At 31.0% G+C, this 15,042-nt stretch overlaps 1 protein-coding gene across 1 annotated transcript in view; it reads right to left on the reverse strand.

Moving 5' to 3' along the window:
• Nucleotides 1-1,317: 1,317 nt before the first annotated feature.
• The window catches only part of LOC122268416 (multidrug resistance-associated protein 1), a 27,545-nt gene continuing 13,820 nt past the window's right edge, over nucleotides 1,318-15,042 (reverse strand). The window contains exons 5-11 of the mRNA XM_043055690.2: nucleotides 14,068-14,184; nucleotides 12,913-12,974; nucleotides 8,913-9,029; nucleotides 8,701-8,832; nucleotides 3,705-3,879; nucleotides 2,231-2,485; nucleotides 1,318-1,434 (exon numbers count right to left, since the gene is read on the reverse strand). Of these exons, the coding sequence (XP_042911624.2) occupies nucleotides 1,318-1,434; nucleotides 2,231-2,485; nucleotides 3,705-3,879; nucleotides 8,701-8,832; nucleotides 8,913-9,029; nucleotides 12,913-12,974; nucleotides 14,068-14,184 (975 nt within the window). The remainder of the gene's footprint in view (nucleotides 1,435-2,230; nucleotides 2,486-3,704; nucleotides 3,880-8,700; nucleotides 8,833-8,912; nucleotides 9,030-12,912; nucleotides 12,975-14,067; nucleotides 14,185-15,042) is intronic.

Here is a 15,042-nt window from a genome sequence, read left to right on the forward strand (position 1 = left end):
TATACTAAAGGCAAATTTGGTATACACATATGTACACTGCTCAAAATTATTAGGGGAGCACATGGCTCCCCTAATTTTTTTGAGCAGTGTATAATGCTACCAAAATACATTAAATATACACTACTCAAATAAATTAGAGGAGCACATAGCTCCCCTAATTTTTTTGAGCAGTGCATATATATTTTATAGATATATGCCACAAAAATCTCTTCTCTCTCTTCAGTTTATTTGTTTAATCTCGCTACTTTATTTTAATTTTCTCTTCAGTTTCTGTTTAATGTTACTTTCACCATTCAATTGCGCTTGGACGATTTATCATACATTCCCACTCAGATAACTTAGAGCCCCTCGCTGGGTTGATGCTAAGATAACTACCACATATAAGTATGAGTACTTTTTCATGCGCACCACTAGTTCCCTTTTTAAATAATCTGCACCTATACCTATAAGAGTACCTATAAGAAACCATGTGGAGGCTTTCTGATATAGGAGGTGGTGATGTTGGTCGGGAAACATCTTTCATTGTTTCACCATCTACTATTTCTCCCAAACATTTATTTTGAAGTGAATCTGCGAATATNAAGCAGCTAGAAATCGCCACAGCTTAGGGCAAATTTTACAAACAATCAATGTTTTGAGAACATTTTATAAAACATTTCTCCATGAGCATGAATTTGTGGTGTGTAGACAAAACTCAAAACAATGAAGTCGCTTATGCGCAATAATAATCAATGTTTTTAGTCAACTAAAGTATGAAGAAATATACATAAAATAATTTATTAATACAGTATTCTTAGTATTATCCTTGAGTTATCCATAGAAAGTGGTTAGAAGATTTTTACATCTGAAATGTGACTTTTTGTTATACACTTCTGTAAGGCGCTACTTCATGGTGCCACCATGGTGTTACTTCACCATGTTAACACCTCCTTCATGGTGTTACTTCAGAAATAATTATACTTTCCTTATTGTTATTGATTGTTCATGTTTTTGACCGTGGAAATAATTTTTATACTGCAGTAGTTTAAAGCCTTCATTCATAGTTTCATATAATTTTACAACTTCAATGTGATTTTTGAAAAGAGATCCCCATTTTCTCTCTCACTGATTATAAAGAAATTAAAAAATGATTCATGCAAAACCAGGGAAAATAAATAGCTGCCCTATTTATTTTATTGATGAAAATGTAAAGAAAAATAATATATTAAATATTTAACTGATTAACTGAAGGTTAAGCATTTTACTGATTAAATTAGCTTGATGGATTATTTACGTTATTGTTTCATAAGCAAAGATTAACTCAATACGAATACTGAATCAATACACCGGAACTCTATAAAGAATATAATTGGAAATGCTGTTTATTACCTTTATACCGCTGAGGATTTCATTCATAAACTTCAGTCGAGTGTCTTTAACTTTCATTTGTTCATCCTTTGTAAAAATAAAACAAAAACACATGAGAATTATACATATGACGCTAGCTAATTGAAAAATCTAGCTCTTGAAAAAAAAAGATAGTCAGCATTTCGAAATGCATATGGCTAATTGGAAAAGTCTTAAGCGTTTTCTAATCTACCTGATTGAATTTAAACTAATTACTATCAGCCTCTCTGCCCTTAGGCTAATTAGGAAATGTGCCAAAAATTAAGATTGTAACAATAAAATAGCTTAAGTTTACAGCAATGAAACTATAACCAGTCTATTTACATTACTCCTCATTACAATCAAACTAAAGCTAATAGAGGAATAAATTAATTAATTTCTAATTGAAAATACTGCAGACTGTTTCAATTAGCTAGGCACTCTGAAAAGCTTGGCATTCTAATCAAAAAGTTGAATAATTCAATTAGACTATGTTGTTTATAAACTACGTGCAAAATGTCAAACAATATGTATTATCTCATTTATGCCTAGCGTCCTTTAAAAAGAACAGTTCCTTTTTTTTCAAAAATAAAATAAATTAGAGTTAAAATGTTTTTTTATTGATTTATTTTTAAAAAAAATAGTTCTATCTATCATAACATATTAAGTATAACAATATTTATATTTGATTTGAAATCTATACCCATGTGTCTTTTTAAAGAGAAAGGAGCAGTTAACAGAAAGATGGAATCCTTCTTTTTTTTACATAAGTGTTCCTCATATAAAGACCACATTTTGTAGGTGGGCAATTTAATGGGCTAACATAACTTCCATGCAAAAAAAACGAACTAAAGCTGAAACTTACTGTAAATTTTTCGCTGTACCTTGATACGAAGTAACCAACAGGAAGTAAGATAATTATTACAGCTAGACCTCCAAGTGTAGCTATTCCAATGTACTGCCACATAATTACAAGGATGATAACGATTCTGATTGGGCTAGTTAATAAATCTGCACAGTAATAAGTGAAATAGGTAAGTCTTTGAATGTCCACCGACAGAAGATTTGATATAGATCCGCTGGTAAATTCTTTACGAGCAACAGGTGACAATAAAAAGTTCTGCAAATATTAGAGAAAGTAATTATTATTCATAGAATAATGCAGGGCTCCCACGGTCTGGAAAATTAAAATGGTAGCAAAAGCCAGTAGATGTTTTAGGCAATCAATAAGTATTTAATTTAAGGGAAATATAAATAGGCTCAAAAAATTACCCTTGAATAATTTCATCATTCACAAGTATGAGATAAATATTGGTAGTCTTGAAAAATCGTAGCTACCACTCATTTGTTTTTTTCAGGTCGTGAGAGCCCTGGTGGTTTTGCAACATATAGCACCATTATTGTATATTTTTTCGATTCCTTTATATTAGTTACTAAAGTAGCTGCACTAATAAGCTATTGCTGACGGTATGAAGTTCATACTTATTGGTGATCTGAAAAAAATAATGGCCCATGCGCACAATGTTACCACAATTAAATATGGAGGACAGATGGTGATTGTATTTTCCTGGTCTACGAACCAAGCTCCCTGACCACCCAAACGTCGCATATTGGATTCTCAAACCACTACGACATGATGAGAGAAAGTACATCTGATCAGACATCCAGCCTCCAGGAAAATGAATCGAACCACAATCGAACCGTGCTAGAGTAGACTAAATCCCTCACCACAGTCTTCTGCTTTTCCTTTTTTAGAGAGTAATGTTCAGATGGTGTAAAAATGCCAAGTCGTTGTTACTAACGAAAACAGGAAAAGAGCTAAAAAATAAAGCTCTTTTTTATTGAAAGTGTAACGGAACAACAAACTTGTGAAGCTTTAAACAGGAGTTAAAACACTTAACAACTTACTTGTATATTTGTTACTGCAGCAAAAATTAAATATTTTGTTTCCTATCTGATACCCATTATTTTGATTGCAAAAATTTTAGATAGCAAAAATTTTAGACCGGAAATCATTTCATTTACGGAATGCTTTCGAATGTATTACTGTTCATTTTAAAAATATTTACATGCTTCTCGAAGTGGATATCACAATTATCAAATTTATTGTTGTTTTCGGCAATTTCGTCTTTATTTTAATTATTAATTTTCTTATTATTAGTTTTATGTTTGATTGGGCAGAAAATTTAATCAAAATAGTACTAATATAGTACTAATAGAAAATTTAATCAAAATAGTGCGGTACCGCACTGTCTATGTTTTCAGCTAATTCATCTGTTTCAGATGCCGGGCACTAGTATATCATACAATATTAAGATTATATAATTGCATTGTTTTACCTTTCTATAGACTGCATTCATAAGAGCTGACTTCATCTGGGCACCAGCGTAAAAGAAGAAGTACACTCTGAAATTATCAACAATTTTTCCAGAGACATCAACTATGCAAAACAAGCTCACATACAGCATGCCCCTCCATGCAAAATGATCATGCTCAACAAAGTCTATGAGACGACTGTAAAAATAAGGAAAGAAAAAATTAATAAATGTATAATTTTATGAAAATTTGAAATTAATAAGCATATTTTAAAAATTCTTTATAATGTTTAGAACTAAATAACATTATTTAAATTGTTAACACACCGTGGTAGTTGAATTGTCTCTTTTCGTCTGAAAGTAAGTTTAAAATAGCATAAATTTAGTACACAATTATTTGCAAATATTTTGATTTTGATAGAATGCTGTTTTGTGGCTTATCCTCGAAATCTCCCTTTGTCAGATATACTTCAAAATATCGTTGGCATATTATGGAAAGTTCATTATAGTCAGGAAATCAGGTGACAAATCATCTCTTGTTAGCCCAAGGCAGCTCAGTGTATGCTCGGGTGAAGTACAATGGGTACTGTATTATTTGCAAACTGGGAAAATCCCAGTCATCAGGAAAACCTCCCTTGAAAGAAAGGCACTCAAGAGGGACCATCTTGCAAACCTAGCCACAGTGGTCTGAGTACCTCTGTTGTATTTAGAGTATAGTGTTCAAGGAATATAGTGCTCAAGGGTGTGTCCTGCTTCATCAGTGGTGCACAGCTGGTATGTGCCATAATGAATTAAGCTTTACTTTTTCATTAGTATATAGGTCTTGAAGAGTGAAAGAGTAGTCGGTGGTCAAAGCACTCTCGCAGCCCTCCTTGCCAATCCGTACACAACTTCATAAAAACGCTGCTACTACAGCTTATTCTGCATAAGTAGATGAAATACGATAGATTTTCGAACTAAAAGTTAAAGATATTTGCATTCAAATCATTTTAATGGTAAAAGAGTGCTTCGTCGAAATAGTCGCAATTATTAGACCCCTTTTGTATGTTATTTTATTTTTAAATGATAGTTTATATTTTATCCTAAATAGGTTTTGGCAAGACATTATTTTCAAAATTTTGTCACTTGTCCCTGCTGATCCTTTTAAAATGTGGCCTAAATATTTTTTCGATCCCCTAGTGTAGCTAGTCTGGTAACACTAATTCAACAAACCACCGAAAACGTAAAACTAATTGCCTTTAAACTTTTAGCAGCCACTATTCATTAGGCAACAAAGAGCTAAAGTATATCACTTTGCTAAGAATAAAGAGTTGGATACTGAATTTAAATGGAAAACTTCAGATGAAACATGTAAGACTTAAATATTCAATTTTATAAAATAAAAAAACTCTCAAATGTATTATTGCTAATTACAACAATATCTTTGATGCTGAAAATACTCAAAAAAGATTCAAAAACTGAGCCCCTAGTTCACTTTTTCCTAAGTGATGCAATTCTCTCAAATAAATTTTAAAATAAATTTCACTCTCATTAATAGATTTTTTTTTAAAGAAGGGACTGCCCCAGGACCATCTAACTTCACTATTTAATTACTACATGCTGAAGGAGCTCTAATCGATTTTAATTGATAATTTTATAGGCACTGCAGTCTTACTCATTGGCACTGCGGTTGATTTTAATCATCACACACTAATAATTACGGACACTGCAATCACAGCGCTATAACCAATTATTTTCTAGCATCCATTTTATGATTTTATAAGACCCTACTTTCTTATTTTTCCCTACTTTCTTATTTTAATTCATGATTAAAGTAAAACCTGGTGATGAGGTAAAAGGCCCGCACGGGACCTACAGGCCACGAACAACCAAACAACTATAACTTTGACTACGAATGCTCACTCTAAGATTCCAGTATCTGATGACTTGTTTAAGAAAAATTTTAAATGGAAATTTTCTATTCCGGAAAGGAATAATTGATTTTCAGTACGGCGTGAATATACCCATACACGCTCTTTTTTCTATAAAAAAAAAAGTAGAAAGTAGCAGCATAAGTAATTAATTATTAGAGTTTTTCATTTTGCAGAAACGAGATATTGGTCAATATTTTTTTAACAAAACATCTATTTATACTTGGCTTTAAAGTCAGAGCATAATGCCTATTTAAAATTGAAATAATAGGTAACAGGAAAAAATTTCACTAGTTAAAAACAGTCATTTACTAGAACTTTTTTCAGATCGGGTTTTTTCATGTATAGACTACTTTTTTTTATTTTCTTTTTATTACTTTTTTAACTCCGCAGACTGATTATTTGAAACAAAAGGTCATTTCGCACCTTACCAAATCAAAGGGGTGGGGACGGGGAGAAAAAGTATTAAATATGATTTCAATCCTGATTCATATTTAACTAATTTAAACAATTTTCCTTAATTGTCAGATGATGGATACTTACTCTAATTGGCAATATCTTTCAAAACATGCAAAACGCAAGGCCTCCACACAACCACGAATCGAGATATAAAGTGTGCGGTATTTTAGATTTTCTATAAATATTTTCTGACGAAATCATTCCAATACATTTTTGCAATCGACAGTTTTTTTGTTTAATAGTTAAATAGTATATAATTGCTTGTTTTATAGATTTTTGATAAGTATCTTGGTTTTTATGCAATAACGTTTAAAAAAAATTAGCGTCATCAAAATCTGTTTTCATCAGTTAAAACAATAATAAAATTAGATTTCAAAAAATTCTAATATTTGAGAAACATGTGATTTTAATTTACTTACTCAAAACCACTCATCGCATCATTTTATTGCTTTTAAAGGATATATTCATAGAAGTTCTAAAAATTATCAAACGTAATGTCTCCTAATTTAATAAAATAAATCCTTTATTTTTTTCTTTTTTTGAGAGATATTGCGTTGTTTAATTACTATATCATCGAAAGTTTATTAAGTACAAGAAAAAAATACAAGAATACACAAATTGAAAATTTAACCTAAAATTCAAGATGAAAAGGATAGAGGCCTTTTACCAACTACCACATATTTTCGGAAAATAATTTTTCCTGTATAAAAAAGGTAATCCGTTATGAGTAAGTTCGAATCCCAACGATGGCAGGTCGATACGAATTCCGCCCCCGGCTAGCAGCGACAATGCTGGCGTAAAATATCATCAATGGTACACGGATCATGGGACAGAGTTCCTTTGCCGTCAGGCTAAGCGTGGAAGGTTTTTGTGATTTTCCTCTCTATGTATCGCAAATGCGGGTATGTCCCATGAAAAAGTCCTCCACGGAGGCAAATTTCTCACAATAATTGATCCAGGAGTTCCCTTGTCTTCTGAATTGGGTTCAAAATTTCAAGGCTACGGAGTTAGTAGTCGGAAACCCAAAATTGAGTCGGCTGTTCAACGACGGTTATAAAATAAAATATTTTAATAAATTTAAATTCAATGAATTTTGTCTAACTCGCTCGATAGTCTTGATAAAAAATTTTATAAGTTTTGTTAGTTTGAAATAAATATCGTATTTTGTGGTCACTAACACTGACAAATACATTTTCGCCCGAAGCCCAAATGTGGGAGAATGTGTCCTTGTCCTCCAGAAACCTTTGGTCTTAAAAGCTCCACTAATATTTATTATGAAACGGATTTAAATATCGTATTGTCACTTGTCTGTTCTTTCAATTTGACTTTCCAATTATCATAACAACAACTGCATAGTTGAGAGCAAGAAAAAAATTTGCAGTTACACTTTGCCTATGGAACTAATGGGTTAATATTTCGCTTGAGGTTGAAATTTTATAATTAATCTCTCCTTTTTAATTCTCAACTTTGAATAAAATCTCGATCTATTTTGCCAGTAATTCTTTCATATTTTTTATTAATTCATTAACATTTTCAATCTGTTAGGAAAGAAAATATTAAATATTTGACTTTAATTAAAATTTTATAATGAGTTTATCTTTCCTTGGGACCAACGGGTTTCATATTCTTGAAATTAATATTTTCTATATTGTATTGAGAATAGTAATGACTTATTTTAAGTGGTTTTGGTGCATTTATAAGAATATTTACGAAGTTAGGGTAGTATTTTTTTTTGTCTAAGTTTTGCGTGAACTTATTATTTCAATTTTTAAAAGCATACATTAATATATGAAAATCTTGATAGTTGAATAAATTATAATTTTGTGGGCAAATATTCCATCAAATCCTGACACACCTGAATAAAAAATATACAATCGCAAACACTAAAGTATTACAATTGCAAAAAATATTCTATTTATTTAATCAGTATGTGGTTTACATTTTAACATTTCTTAATGATATTTAGAAATAAAAAAACAATCAATGCATAAAAATTTTGTTTTTCTTAATGGTTTAATTTTCCTCTCAAAGGATCATCAGTTGAGTATCAAACCCCAAAAAATCCAATTTAAAAATAATTCTCAAAGTGCAAAATAGCCATTTCGCAATATTAAAAAAAGTTGCATCTTTCATAATTTGTTAAATGAAATGTAAATATTACAGGGTTGTTACCATCTGAAAAATAGGAAAATAAAGGGTAGCAAGTTCTCTAACAGTAATTAAAAATGATGAGTTGAATTTTTCACAATTTTTCAAAAACTTTAAAAAAAAAAAAATTTTGTTTTAAATCGTAGTGACTCCATATTTATACCGTCAAACATCATGTTTTACACTCTTGCAGGCCTGCCAACTACACGTTTTGCAAAATATTTTATTGCGTGATAAACATTTAAAAATCAAAGCTTTCAGAATTTTCCTGTAATTTTGAGCTAGATAAAGTTGCGTTCGATACAAACTTCTAAATCATTTGCATATAGTAGTGTGGAAAGGAAGTTGAAATGAATAAAAAACAATTCCTTGAAGCATGAACTTAGTTACCACTAGAACAAATTTTACAAAAATTGCACAAAGTGGCTGCTTTTTTTTCCAGGTATGCATTTTTGGCAAACCATTCATGAATTCCCTAAAATAAGAAATATTAATAAACTTACTCTAAAAGTAAAGGTGGTACAAGCAAGGACAACGTAAAAAGAAAATTGAAAATCGTAGCCGCCACTATCCAAGGCCAGAAAGTTTTGATTAAACTAAGTCCTAAACTTCGAGATTCAAGAGATTTTGGTTCCCTGAAAATATTCTCTACGTCATTATAGAATCACAGAGAGACATCGTTTGCTAAGTTTTCAAAATGTTCTTGTTTACGTACTTGTTTATGTTCCATCGTTTCAGGAATTCTGCGTATGCAAATTTGGCCACTAGTCGGACACTTATAAACTTTAGATCAAGCACAGTCAGAAGCTTCCGTCTACTTTCAAAGACGTACCTGGAAAACAGGTTAGGTCTTAATAGGTAGGAAATATTACAACCACACTGAAATTAGTCAGTAATTTAAATGTCTAATTAAGTCTAATAATTCGACAAAAAATACTATAAGAGATAAAATTATCTTAAATTTTTGTGTGTGTACTTTTTTTAAAGTTTGTGAAATTAAAAAGAGGCAATATAATATTATAATAAAAATATTAGAGCGAAAGTATTTAAGATCCGTGAACGAATGTAAGATATGTAAAAAATCTGTTGTCCTGTGAATATTATGTACAAAGGGAAAAAAATAAACAGACCTTTCTGAATAACTACTTTTGAACCTGAAAAATCACTGGATCTCTCTTGATCTAATGATCGGATTTTCACTTTCTAAGACTCAATCTTAATGGTTTGAAGGAGTGACCTCAAACATGTTAATTAATTAGTGCATCTTAATGGTTTGAAGGAGTGACCTCAAACATGTTAATTAATTAATGCATCTTAATGGTTTGAAGGGGTGACCTCAAATATGTTAATTAATTAGTGCATCTTAATGGTTTGAAGGGCTGACCTCAAATATGTTAATTAATTAGTGCAGACCATATTTTAAGACACGAAACTTACTTTGTTTGAATAAACACACCTTTTTTTTCTATGGATTCGGATTTCTGGTCCCCAAAATATACGGTGTAGCAGCTATCTGAGAAATATGGTCCTCATAATTCGGTTAGGAAAAAGGTGCAAAGTTTAGACCACTTAATATTAATTTAACTTTTTGCGCATTTCGCCAAATCTCAAAAACTTTCCAAGAGAATTGAAAAAAATGTTCACACAAAGAAAAGTCTATGCAAAAAATATTTTTTAATAAATTCATACTATTTTTTATTATTTTATATTAATAGTCGAAATCATTTTGAATGGTAAGGTACATAATTTTGACATCATCTTAAAAAATTTAATTTTACTGAGCAAAATAGAAAATTTTAACGAAATCAGTCAAATAGTTCCTGAGAAGTCGAATTTTAAAAAAGTCGTATTTTAAACATGAAAGTAACAGTATGGCTGCTTCTGACCTGATATATTTTGACTTTTTTTTCAATTGTTTTTAACTGAAAGCTAAATTTTTTTTAAAAATATACATTCTTTGAAAAATGTGCATGCATTTCTGTTGAAATTATTTTCCTCCAGTTTTCAATGGCGTGCAAACCATGAAACCGGTTTAATTAAATCTGAGCTAAAGTTAACTTAATAACATTTTCAAAAGTCTTGAGAAAAGTTTGATCACTTTCTTCCATTTTTTCCAGCTTGTGAGTATTCTGCATTTGGTGGGGTGAGCAAATATATACCTCAGGACTGAAAAGTATATATAAGAATAACCACTTCAAGAAAGGCGAGTCATTAATACATTCTTAGGTTGGCGACAATCAAGGTAAAAAAGATAAATCTGGTAGCTAAACTGTATCTTTATCAGTTTATTTGTGTGTGGGATAATGCTAATTTTAAGTTTCCCACGTGCGAAGTAAGCTGTAAAAACGACACCACAACAAATGTAAAGCAAAAATTTATTAAAAAAGATTACAATTAGCAATAAGTAAAATTAGTCCTCAAATTTGCCATACCCATTTTAGCTGCTACATTTAATTTTAATATTTTTCTTCTGGTATTGATCAGTTGCATTCTTGGTTATAAGTTTTAAAATTCATGCTGTTAACCCCAAAACTTGTGCTCTCAAGTCAATTGAAGCGCGCTAAACAGGTCAAACTGTGCACACTCGAGATAATTCGAGCGGCGTTGTATTTTATGCAGCTATAATATTTCACACTCGAATATAATCGAGAAATGAAAATAACTATGTGAAAGCTAAGAAAACAAAATCGTTTTATTGATATTTATCATTAACATAGGATTGTAAGCTATAACACTTATTTATTCAACAATAAAATATACAGAGATGCCAACTTGCGCCGGACAGCAAATATATATTTTAAAGTGGTAGTTTATGAATTATGATTCTTGGTTTAATAAAATAAATTTAGTAGATTTTCATCCACCACTATTTCTAAATAATTTGTAAGTTTATATCATTCACCACAGTTTAGTTCACTTTCTTAAACATGGCAATTAATGTAAATATCTTTGTTCAAGTTGTAATTTTTTCAAATCAACGTTATGTTTTCTGTACATATTTTCATGGCAATTACTGTAAATATCTCAGTTCAAGTTTGTATTTTCTCTAATCATGGTAATATTATTGTAAAGCTACCACAGCGACTGCTTATATTCAAAATGTTTTTACCTCATTGTTGTAGTTTCACGATGAATGGGATAGGGGCCGCTGCGCGGCCCAGGTGCCCAGTTGTTTTTAAATAAAGTAAGTAAGTAAGTTCACTTTCTTACTCAGATTTGACTATTTTTTAACAGAGGCTTCACAGCCAACACTCGAATTTTTTTCTTTGCTAAAGCCATTTTGTAGCCAACCGCATACCCGCCAACTTTTCCGGAAGATGTTATTCCAATTAACTTTTTGAATTATAATGATAATTATAAATAAGTTTGACCACCACTACATATAAATAATTACAATAAATATATAAAAGCATAATAATCCTTACGCAAGCGAATTTCAAAGGGATCAATATATAAATATATTTGTGAGTCAGATTGTTTTTCGTTAATTGTGTTATAACCACTCTGAAAATCCATTCTCGGAAAGAGTGAAAGTTGGCAGGTATGCAAAAGTTATATCATCAGAAGAAGGAGCAGGTACTCTGCTACAATACATATCAAGTCAAGGTACACATTCAAGCTATACCTTTCAAAAAGAAAACAAAAATAGTCAAATATATGCAAAATTAACTTTGTAGTTATTTACTGTTTTTATTAATTATTTTGGCGTGTCCGAAGCAGTTGGCATCTCTGAATATAGCCTTTTTCCATGGAACAAAAGCGCAGTACATCAAAATTACCCATCAAAAGAAAAGTCAATGTTCTGAAGTGTGTTTTTTTACTTTAAAAAAAATTGATTTTTTTTCTTCAAAAAATGTGCCTTAAGGGGTTAAATTGGAAAATTGAAATTGGAGCATACAAATTCGAAGCCGTTGATAGCTTCACCTATTTGGGGTCTAAGATTAACAACAAAAATGACACTACACGAGAATCACGATGGCCAATAAGTATTTTTATGGCCTAAGAAAATATCTTAAGTCAAGCCTAATAAAAAGAAAAACAAAAGTGTTACTCTATAAATGTCTTATACAATCAGTGCTTACATACGCATGTGAGACCTGGACAATGACCCGTGGAGATGAAAATATGATAGCTAATTTTGAGAGAAAAATACTGCGAAGCATTTTTGGTGGAATAAGTAAAAACGGTACCTGGTTTAGAAGATCAAATACGGAACTCTACAAAGATATAAAGAACCTGATGTCATTAAATTTATCAAAATTCAAAGGATTAAATGGGCCGGCCACATTAAAAGAATGGAGGATAGCAGGACAACCAAAAAAGTTTTCTGTGCAAGGCCAACAGGTACAAGAAAAAGAGGACGACCAAACCTAAGATTTTTAGACTGCCTTGAGAAGGACCTACAAATTTTAAAGATAATTAACTGGAGAACCTTGGCTAAGGGAAGAATGTCTTGGCATAGGCTTGTTGAGAAGGCCAAGGCCCATCCTGGGCTGTCATGCCAATAAGAAGAAGAAGAAGAAGGGGTTAAATTACTTTGTTAAAAAAAGTAGTGTGCAGAGTAAGTTAAAGAACTTTACTTTCCACACATGATAACGAATTTCGACTACTCAATATTTTTCCTTTTTAAACTGATTCGCAACGATCTGATAACAACACTTTTCAGAATTACAGGAATGGGAATAAAATTAAACTGTATAAAATTTTCAACATACTTGATGAACCAGGATATGGTAACATAAGAAATAAATGACACATCTTCTATGACTTTAGCGTCCTAAAGATTAAAAAAATAAAATATTATCAACAAACGAAAAAAAATTCAAAAACAAATACAATCTCTATATACAGAGTACTAAATAAAAAGCGGGCCACACAGAACAATTGATCCATTGATCGGATCTTCACATGGGACTCAATCCTAAAGTTTCTCAAAATGAAGACATTTCAAGTTACGAAATCAGACATAAAAACTTATTTACTGACTTTTTCGGCGGATTCGAATTTCTGACCTTTAAAATATAGGTGGCAAACGCAATCTGGGAAACATTTGGTCAGGAGAGATGTCCAAAGTTTTAACTCCTTAATGTTAATTTCACTTTTTGCGTATTTCGCCATATCTCGAAAATTTTTAGTCAAATTAAAAAAAAAATTTCACAAAATTATAAAACTTGTTTATCTAAAGATAATTTCATTCAAAAATAGCTTTTAGCTAATGATTATTATTTTATTTAACACTAGACGAAAAAATTTTGAATTGGAAGGTATACAATTTTTTACATGCGGTTTAAATGACTAACTACAAAATGTGGATAGGAATCGGTCGAATTATTCCTTAGAAATTGAATTTTGAAAAAAAATCGTGTTTACAAAATTTGATTTTACAGGAATAATTCGACCGAGTTCTCTCAGATTTTGCCATTTAAAATTACATTTTTTAACATGATGTAAAAATTCTGTTCCTTTCAATTGAAATTTTTTTCGACTCTTATTTAATAATATAATAGCAAATAATAAATATCAATTAAAATCTATTTTCTACATGGAATTTTCTTTGAATAAACGTATTTTACAATTTTTTACAATACTTATTAAATTCGCTGAAAAAGTTCTTGAGATGCTACTAGTTTTCCATTTTCTTGGAACACTAGTCAATATATATTTACGGAAGAGAATGATTAAATTTATTCCTCTTACAGTAATTTAAAATATTTTATTATTTTTTTAGTTAAGAAAAGTGGTAAGATATTTATCCTGTAAAAATTGAATTTATACATTGCTTTTATTCCATTGCTAGGCATTATTGTAAGAAAATTAATCGTTAGCACAACTATTTTTCAAATAGAAGTAGGAAAAATAAAATTAACTACCTGGAAAGAATCAAAGCTCCTGTAATCCACAAACATAGTTAAGAAAAGCTGAATATATACGAATGAAAAATAAATCATGTTGACAACGAAAATGACTTCTGGCAATGGTCTTTTTCCCTACGAGGAAAAATGATTTTAGGTATAAAAACAAGAAATCTCAATATTTTTTATGGAAGCCGATTTCTGAAGGAATCCCAAACGCACGCCAAAAATATTGGTATGAAGAAACTAATATTAAAACTATTTGAAATTTCCTGATTTAGCACTTACTTAAATCCAACACTTTTCGCGCATTAGGTAATATATTTCCATGGTCGAATTTAAGTAGCAGAATTAATGTGGCGAACAAGTTCTTTTTCTGAGTAACTTTTGTAATTTAGAAACGCTATTTGTTAATATAAATCTACATTTTATTTTTTTTCGGAAGCCGACCGAGCAGTCAACGTGCCAGACTGCGAAGAAAGTGGTTGCGAGTTCGAATCCCTCTCAGAGCAGGGATGTTTCTCTCTGCGTGTTGTGCTCTCTGTTATGGGATGTGTGAATATGGCCCACCTTATAAACAGGTATCTGTGTGCATTGTGGCATGGGTAATTCTGTTCGACTTCGTGTCTTAGGTTCACAGGTGCCCACCGAGGAACATTAAATGAGCAACACTTGCGGCATCTTCCACGACGACGAAGAAAAATTTTGTGCTTGCTGTAAAAANAAAAAATAAGAAAAAACATTTACAAATTCCCAGATCACTCGGAACTTAGCTACTCAGCTCGAAGTACTCATCTTTACTTTATCAAAACGCATGTTACAGAACAAGGACATACCTCAAAAACCACGTTTCTAAATAACAATTGAATACCGCCATTTTTCACGCTTTTCAAAAAGGTGTTTGATTGTAAGTATGTGTTTCATACAAATTTAGTCAATAATTAAAAGCACTATTGGAGAGCTAGCAAGCCTATTATATATATATATATATAT

Source organism: Parasteatoda tepidariorum, chromosome 9, assembly GCF_043381705.1.
Source record: "Parasteatoda tepidariorum isolate YZ-2023 chromosome 9, CAS_Ptep_4.0, whole genome shotgun sequence".
NCBI classification, from domain to species: domain Eukaryota; kingdom Metazoa; phylum Arthropoda; class Arachnida; order Araneae; family Theridiidae; genus Parasteatoda; species Parasteatoda tepidariorum.